General features: G+C 33.2%; 1 protein-coding gene and 1 pseudogene across 2 annotated transcripts; one reads left to right on the forward strand and one right to left on the reverse strand.

Moving 5' to 3' along the window:
* Positions 1-1,764: 1,764 nt before the first annotated feature.
* LOC111313879 (uncharacterized) lies at positions 1,765-6,535 on the forward strand. The gene is made up of 8 exons (XM_089752191.1): positions 1,765-2,145; positions 2,492-2,513; positions 3,011-3,067; positions 3,169-3,250; positions 3,357-3,452; positions 3,537-3,661; positions 3,754-3,772; positions 3,814-6,535. Exons 1-8 carry the CDS (start codon positions 2,046-2,048, stop codon positions 4,312-4,314), a joined length of 1,002 nt encoding a protein of 333 aa, XP_089608317.1. The 5' UTR covers positions 1,765-2,045; the 3' UTR covers positions 4,315-6,535.
* Positions 6,536-6,900: 365 nt separating this feature from the next.
* On the reverse strand, positions 6,901-7,613 carry LOC111313880 (brassinosteroid-responsive RING protein 1 pseudogene; annotated as a pseudogene). Its single transcript, XR_016332560.1, has one exon. The product of XR_016332560.1 is annotated as a brassinosteroid-responsive RING protein 1 pseudogene (transcript).
* Between the last annotated feature and the right edge of the window lie 1,647 nt (positions 7,614-9,260).

Raw genomic sequence — 9,260 nt, forward strand, 5'->3', positions numbered from 1 at the left:
TGCATTTGATTTTTTATTTGGTCGATGACAATAAAATTTGTTCATATTTACTCCCATTTGTGCCAATTTTAGTTTGATTTATTGGTGTCAAGGCTTCCATGAATTAGTATAAACAATTTACAACATTTTTTTTTTTACAAAAGTTTGAAATGGTAAATTACGTTTAACAAATAGATTCAGAATAAAAATTTACATTTTCATCTCCAAAAACTAATTCTAAAGTATAATGGTGTAATAGTTATATTTTTCTCGCGTAGCATTTGGCAATTCTTACATAAGAAATTGAGCAATATTACTATATATATATAATTATAAATATTTGATGAAATTTTTATTTATATACAGTTTGTTCAGTTGTTAAATTTAATAACTGCATACTAAAAAACTGACAATCAAAATGAGAATTTTATTTTGGCAATTTTGGCAAGTAATGAAGTAAAAATCTGATATTAATGCAAAAAAGTTATTAGCAGTAACTACGTTTTCTACAGTAGCATTATTTTTGTTTTAGATTTCAAATATATTCAAATCTTTATTTATTTTATTCAAAAGTGAAGAAATTAGAGATGTACCTATATATATTTGTAGAAAGATGTGAAGTCAACAAATTACATGTTGTAGGTAATTAAATATTAACAAATGTGAGTAAATAAGTAAAATTAACTTATCGCCAAAAATAAAATAAAATAAACATGTTAATGAATATGATTAATTTACATAATATGTTAATAAATTTGATTTATTTATTTATTTTTCATGTTAACGTAATTGATATACGTGAAAAATAAAATAAAACATATGAAAAAACAAGGATTTGCCTGAAAAAAGTTAAAGCCTACCTTAATTATCTAAGTAGGTAGGAAAGGTCAGTATCACGCCGTACTTTGGTGATCGGACGTACTCAAACTCATTGAAATGTGTTGACGTGTGAGGATAGGATTGGCTGCCGTACTTTGTACCAAATCCGGTCAAACTCTGCTCATTTTATTTCATACAACTACAATCTTTCATTTTCTGAATTTCAATGAATTATTTTAACCACAATTCTAGAAATGAATTGAGCATTTAAAATTAATAACCAAATAAAATAAAATTGAATTTTTTAAATCAAAGCAAATAAATTTATCATTCAACCAAAAATTTCATATGTATTTAAAACGATTTTTAAGATTTTTTTGAATAAATGGTGAGAGAAATTTTATTATGTTATTGATGCTGTTTTATTTATTATATCATTAAAAATCAAGTACTCTCTTGACGTGGAAGTTGCAAAGGCTATTAATCACCCAATAAAATCCATAAAATTAAAAATAAAAAACATTTAATAAAATTTAATTGAAACAACTTAAGTCACATTTAAATTGGTGATCAAATTTATTACGATAAAATTAAAAATAATTATAATTATTATTATAATTATAATTGAATAAATTTTTAATAAAAAATTTATATTAATTTAATTTATTAAAATTAAATTTTGAATTCAATTAATGATGTAATAAATTTAATCATATCGCATAAAAAATAATAAAATCCAAATAAAATCTTAATCATGACTAAGTTTAGCATGCATGAAATTTTATCTCCTTAATTTAGAAAATTATCCACCCAATTATGGCAAAATTTACCTAGCATACAGCTAAATTATTACTAACCCAACCGAAATTAACAAAACGCAACTCACAATTAATTCAATAACTGCTCCCAACACACTTTAACGACTTATAATGATTACCATTCCATTAACCAAAAAGCCAGCGTGGCAATAAAACAAAGCCGCAAATTATACAGGTCAAACAGACCGAACCAGAATTTGGAACCTGTCTGAATCTTTTAATCAGATGATTCTGTTCGAAACGGTTTTCTTTTTTTTTTTTCTTTTCTTCCCTCTCGTTTTCTACCAGCTGTACTTCGCGTTTCCCTCTTTCTGCCTCTTTTTTTTCATGCTATATATTGACTGAGGGACAGAAAACAAAATCTAGTGTTTTCAATTTCTCATACGTTGTAGTTTCTTTTTGTCTTTAGAATCTGAGTTGATCAGGACAATGGGGATCCAAGATAGGTATGAGAAAATGGTGGCTCGTCAAAGTTATAGCAATGTCTGGCACAGTAGTCTCATGGGCAGTATGCGAGACGATCCTCAATGTAAATATATATTTACCCCTTTCATATTTCCTCCATTTTCTTTTTGGTTCGTTTCTGCTTGGTTCCCGCCGAGATAATATACAGGATAAGAAAATGAATGCTGGAATTCTTTGTCCCGGCTTGAATGTGAATGTTTTGTCTTTGTGCTTGTTTTGCCTTGCATAATAAGAGTTTTTATTTTGTTTATAATACTTTACCTGTTTGGTTGCTGAGCCAGTTGACCTTTTCTTTTTGGTATGAATTTCATTCTCCATAAATTTATTTGTAGTGGTAATATGTTAGTCTTTTATATTTTCAATTACATTGAATATCTCTGATTGCTTTTCTCTTTTCCTTGAATATGCAGACTGCCTGTTTGCATCGTGCTGGTGAGTTTTCTTTGCCACCCCTAGATGTTATTTTCTCCTTTTTTTTCTTTCTATGTTCAATTCTTTTTCTCCTGTTGTTGATATTTTAAAATTCAATTCCCACAACAATTACAGTATTATGTTTATAGAAAATCATCTTAGATATCTGATGAGATGCCCATCTTCTAAATTGCAGTAACAATATCATTGCGGACGTTATTTATTTATTTATTTTGATGAATCTATTTGAGGTTTATTTTTGTCATTAATAGAACATAAATGGTTTGTTTCAATTGAGACTAAAAATAAACTTATATAGCCATGCAATATAATTTTCTAGCTCATTGTTTAACTAACTTACAAATTCTATTACACATCTATAAATGTGATTCTGAATCACAATGAAAATCGCAGCAACTGCAAGTCCCTTAGGAAGCGGTATTTTAGATTTTTATTAGTACTGTGGATCAGATATTCAGATACCAACTATCTAACATCCCATGTTTCTTGAATGACAGTCCCCATTGCGCTTCATATATGCTGCGGAAACGAGCTCTATACAATGACATGTCGAGGTAAAGGATCTCATAGCTTCCAAAGGTCTAATCATCCAACCAGAATTCAGAACTGAAATTTGTTTGCAACAATTAAGAGGTGTTCTATGTTAATGTTGTAGGTACCAGTGCTGTGCGGGTTCCCTGCCTTGCAGCGGTAAGTTAGGGGAAAGCCATTGTCCTGAATTTTGTCTGTGCACTGAGGTAGATATATAAAAACCCTTGTAGCTGCTCTTTTACTCTTCTCGCTTTCCGGATTTAACAAAATATATATGAGTAATGAGTCTGATTGTGTTCCCATTCGTTCTAGGTCGTCTGTTTCTTCACGAGTTCGGTTTCCTCAACTCGCTTTCTTCTTCAAGATGAGATGAATATACAGACGACGAAATGTGACAACTGCATCATTGTAATCTATCTGTCTTTCTGCCTCTTCCTAGTCAGATTATCGGCTTTGGCTTTTCATTCTAATAAATTTTAATGTATTTTGTAGGGATTTATGTGCTGTCTGGCTCAATTTGAATGCATATTTCGTCTGATTGCTGTTGTTAGCGGAAATGATGAGCTTGAGGATGCCTCGGAGATATTGAATTGTTTTACTGACGCCGTTTTTTGCACGTAAGACATTCAATGTACCCTTTTGAATCTTTCTGCTAAGTGTTCCTTAAAAAAAAAATTGTGTTGATTGTTCGTATTGTTTTGTTTTGCAGGGTCTGTGCGTGTATGCAGGTATGCAATGAATTAAACAAAGTGCTTGTAAAAGAGATTAGGCAGATGCAGAACACACCAAACCTGCCTTAGAAATAGGACCCAGGCTAAAGTTTTCAAAGTGCATGATTTTATTTGCTTTTGACCCGTATAACTCTTTAAGATACCATGGAATAATGCAGGCTCAGCACAAGATTGAAATGGACAGAAGGGATGGTAAATTTGGGCCTCCACCGGTTATGATGGTTCCTCCAGTGCAGCAGATGTCAAGGATTGATCAGCCACTGCCCCCAGCAGAAGGACATCCACCTCAACCAGGACAGTGGCAGTCGCCCTATGGCTATGCATGTCCACCATATATTCCAGGCTACCCCGCCGCCGCACATCCACTACCTCATCCAGGTTACCCTGCTGCTGCATGTCCACCACCTCCTCCTGGTTACCCTGCTGCTGCATCTCCACTACCTGCTCCAGGTTACTTTCCTGCCGGATGCCCGCCACCTACTCAGAATTTTCCTTCAAGCGGATATCCCACTCCTAATCCTCAAGGTTATTATAAGTGATTTAGATGGTCATAAATGTTCAAATATAAGTAATCACAATGTTCAAATTTGGATTGATTCATTGATCACTTTATCCTGAATCGTTATGATATTCCCCGAAAATTTAACTAGATGGAAAAAGATGGTCATCGTTTGGCTAGTTTTCCCCTCAGTGATGTAATTATGGTTGTTGAAACATAGTATTTGAATTTTCTTTCAATTTCTACCAGATTCAAATGTGATTAACATTAACAGTCATTTCTGGAACCATGGTATCACCCTAATCATCATCCTAAATCCCATGACTTTGCTTTAGGCTAGTTTTCCCCTCAGTGATGTAATTATGATTGTTGAAACATAGTAGTTGAATTTTCTTTCAATTTCTACCAGAATCAAATGTGATTAACATTAACAGTCATTTCTGGAACCATGGTATCGCCCTAATCATCATCCAAAATCCCCTGACTTTGCATTCATGATAGCTGCTGAAATTTTGTAGCGGTTTCTTTCTTACCAAACAATTTCTTGGCATACGTAGCACCCCCCGCTACTGCTCCTATTGAAAATGAAATGGCGACAACCAATCACAATCCACTGTCAAAAGAACCATCTATCATGTCCTGCCGATCATGAGCGAAAGAAACGGCAATAAACATAGGGAGCGATGGATCATGCTCACATATGTACTACTATTACTGCATCCCAAATGAGGCAATTGAGATATATTAGAATCCGTAGAGGAATCTGCAAGAATTTGTATTTAGTAAGAACACATAGATAAACAGAGACTTCTATTAACGAGCCAGTAGACACGTTCCTTAAAACTATCGAAGCACCTTCTTGTCCCATAACTATTAAACAGGCGTAGTAAGAGACTGAAATCCCCTATACCATTTTTTTTTATTTCGGTGGTCGATATGGCATCTTTATTTCAATCATAAAGATATGAAAACTGAAACTTTAAATTAACAGGACAGATCAGGTTTCATTTTTGAACAATTAGGAGCCAATGAATCTTTTTACTCATATCATACCACATATTCACGATCTTTTTTCCTTGCGTCAAAGTAAGCATGCAAAATAGCAATTTAAGTATATTAGGTTGAACACTTGAAATGAACCGGGTTTGAAGTTTGGCCCGCGACAAATTGGATTGAGTTTATCCGCATCTTGGGCTAAACCTAATTTATTGAACTTGTTTGAAGTATTATTTCTCATCGTAGAGAATCCCAATAGCCAATACTAAGCTGCTCCTACTTGTTTGAATATTAGAAAGTAGAAGCAGGACCAGATAGGATAAGCAAAAATAGACAATTAGATCGCTGTCACGTTAAAGTTAAGGCACTGAGCTTTGAGCTAAATATTTTTCATAGATTCTTCTTTATTAAAACGGAAAAGGTGAGATAAAGAAAGTTAGCAGATTCATTTAGGATCCTTCGATTTTCTTTTGTCTCCTTGAAAGTTGAAATAAAAAGGGGCTGCTGAGTCCTGTTAATCCTGTTGTTTTTGGGAGATCGCTGGAAGGGGCCCCTATCTGTAGACATGGTTTCAGGTCTTCAGGGGGTCTGATTCAGAATTTCGGATTCCATGCTAAAAACCATCTGTATTTTGATGTCAGTGTTTACAGTGTGACAGTGTTACAGAGCCAGCTTGGAATTTATGCCTTTAGGCAGTTAAACAGGGCCTGAGAAAAAGATGGGTCAAGCACAGAATCCAAGTTCAGTAAAATCGTCATTGAAAAGGCAATGGGAAAGGCAAAAAAAAAAAAAAAATTCCATGCATCCCCACCTCGCCACTACCTTTAATGCATCTGCAACCAGCATCTAGCTATTTCTCATACTCAAAAATTTTTACTATTCTTAACAGATGAGCATGAGAAGACAAAAACCTGCAGTTGATCATCACCCCAACAATTCATCAACTTCTACAAGTTGTTCCCAAATGGCCACATGGAAAATCATTCAAACTGGAGTCTTTCTTTGATTCCATGGGTAAACCAAAACCTAAAAGCTTAAAAAAAAAAAGCCCATAATAATAAAATAATAGCACCAGATTTTGTGAATTGGACCCAAATTGAGGTCCGAATTACATCATCATTTTCTTAAAACCTGGGGTCCTTGAGTCATCAGTTTCATGTTCATTGTTTCGTGACAAGGCACTGACAAGATCCTAACAAATCGGTCAGCCACCTGCTTAACAAACTCCAACACCCCAAAGTTGAGTTGATACTAATAATTTAGTAGTCCAAAAAACTTTCACTAAAAATAAGCTAAGAAGCCAACTAAAATAGTACAAAAGATCATCACCTTTCATGAGACCACTGTTTAAAGCTCAATTCATACTCATCAACTCCTCGTAACAAAAAAATACAGCACAAACTTTACATACAAAGATCTTTAACAGTTTACCCCAAAATACACTCCCATTTCATATCAGGAAATTTCTTAGCTATGAAGTGCAAACGAAACTTCAACTCTTTCATTTTACATAAAATTGAAATTCAAGCTAACTAATTTTATAGGAAATAATTACAGGTTGTAGATTGATAAGTGCTTATTACTCCATCTGACAAAGCATTATTGTAACATTCAAACTGTAAGAACTGTATAAGGAAAACTTTTTCTTTTTTTTTTTTCATTTTTTTTATTTGATATGCACTAACTGCCATGGAATATGTACAAGTTTCACTAAGCTCATTAGAAGAAAAGCCATTGGATAAGACAAAACAAGTACCCTCTTTCACCTTAAAAAAAATCTACAATCCCGGAACCGAACTGTACTCACTGTAAAAATCACCGATCCCAGAAGCAGCCCATAGCCGTTGATTGAACTCGTCCTGCAACTCATCAGGCACAAATGGAGTTCTACAAAGCGGGCATGTTTTCTGATCATGGTCCATCCAACGGTCCAAACACGGCCTATGAAAAACGTGCCTACAGTTCCTCAACCACCTGATCTCTTCCCCTCCTTCGAACTCGTACAAGCAAACGGCACAGCTCTCTGGTGGGTCCCCTACGACGACAAGCTCCTCGAACTTTATAACGGGAAGGATTTCCCGGATCAGGAGAGCGGATACGGGTGGATTCTCAGGTATTATTCGGGTCGGGTTTTCCGACCAGACAGTGTCTGTTTCGAGGAAATCGGACAGTCCCAGGTAGTTAAAAAGGGCAAAAATTAGATTTCGGATGAAACCCAGAAAGGTAAGTGTGTGAACGAAGAGTTTTGGTAAGAAAACATCCGTGTAACCAACTGGAAACCCCATGAAGCAAATTTACAATCACAAACAATATTAAAAATATAAAGAGAAAGCTTTTGTTTACGTATTTATAGAGAGAGAGAGAGTTGAGAGGAACACGAGGGAGAAAAGGAAGCTTCTGCTTTCAGCTACGCGTTCGTTGGAAATTATTATAGTAAATACACACTAAAATGTGAGTGATTCAGTCACTGACTATGACATGAATGGATGGTTTTGAGTTTTGATTGGTGGGTGAGATTGGGAATGGTGAGTCATGGAAGGCCGCGTTTGGGGTTACTCTTAAAAAAAATATTTAAAAGGGGAATCTCTGCGAAAATGGCACACGTGTCACGTGGTGTAAATGGAAGGAGTGAGGAAGTGTAAGTGTGGGACGCCGGCGACGCCTAGTCAGTAATCATTATCATCATTAGCAAATTCTTGTGAATTCAATCCATCATCTATTTTCTTAATGACTCATCAGGAAGAGATAATCAAATATTAAAGGGTCATTAAAATTTTAGTTTTTTATTATTTATTTTTAATTTTACCGTGTATTTTTAAAGGACATAATCATAGGATTATATTGTTTATATTTTTAACTTTAATTCTTTATTTTCCTCTTTATTTTAAAGTTGAGCTTTTTTTTATACAAAAATATTATTGAATAATAATGTTATGTCAAAATGCGTAATTCTTTTTTAATAATAAATTCAAACTCTATTTTTTGAAATGAACAAATTAAGTTTCAATTATTAAATTAAATATTAGAGTGTCTAAATGCTTAAAATTAATAATTAAGTGATTTAAAGTTAAAATATAACTCTTTTTTTTTTATAATTCATAATCTATCACTAAACTTTTTTGCTTTATTATGTATATGATTGAAAATGATTTTACGTATTTAAATTTTTTTAAATTTATAATTTTTAAATATCAATTTTAATAACATATCACTCAATTTAAAAAAATTATCGATAAATAAAATTGGAGGTCTTACATTGAAATCTAGATGCTTTATGAATTATTTATACATTTTTTGATAGAGTTATACTTAAATTAGTCATGTCAAATACTAAAATAATAAAAATTTTACTACTATAATAATTAACATGACCCTCTAAAGAAACATTATCTATATTTTTCTATTGATTTTTATAATTAATCCATATCTCCCACGTAAAGAACATTTGTTCTCTTTTTTTTTTAATGAATTTTTTTAATACAAATTGGTAGTATTTCTTATTGTGTCAATGATGAATAGAAAAAAATAAAAATGAAGAGTTGATAAGAGGGGAAGACAATGAGAATCAAGAGGGAAAGTTTTTGAGGGCTGGTAGGGCAGAGGAGAGAAGGGGACATGACAAATAAAAAATCGTCAATCGGTGGCACGAACCCTGGCCAACCAACACGGAATCATGAGCTGGATTAGGAGACCATCCTTTCGAAAGTGAAATCAGTGAAACGATGTGCCATGAAGTTTGAAGGTTATAATTTACGAATATTAATATATTATTTATAATTTTAATATTTCAATAAATCTCGACAAGAAATCCATACCCAACTACATCCAACGTTATTTTCATCAACATTATGGCTAAAAATCACGTACAAAAGCACTTGTTCCCTGTTCTCTCACATTTCTCTATCACAAAACCATTCATGATTTCTTTCTTCTTCTCTAATACGTTAGTGACTTATTCAGATAACTGTTCATAAATTATTGATCTCTTAT

The sequence above is a fragment of the Durio zibethinus genome, chromosome 23, assembly GCF_047325235.1.
Source record: "Durio zibethinus cultivar Kanyao isolate XHJ-2024 chromosome 23, ASM4732523v1, whole genome shotgun sequence".
In the NCBI taxonomy this organism is placed as follows: Eukaryota; Viridiplantae; Streptophyta; class Magnoliopsida; order Malvales; family Malvaceae; genus Durio; species Durio zibethinus.

What these genes read in the sequence shown, in the direction of transcription:
- LOC111313879 (XM_089752191.1), top strand. Translation starts at nt 2,046, where the DNA reads ATGGGGATCCAAGATAGGTATGAGAAAATGGTGGCTCGTCAAAGTTAT. An exon ending in TATGCGAGACGATCCTCAAT is followed by an intron (nt 2,146 to 2,491) that starts GTAAATATATAT and finishes TTGAATATGCAG; the next exon opens with ACTGCCTGTTTGCATCGTGC. An exon ending in TGCCTGTTTGCATCGTGCTG is followed by an intron (nt 2,514 to 3,010) that starts GTGAGTTTTCTT and finishes CTTGAATGACAG; the next exon opens with TCCCCATTGCGCTTCATATA.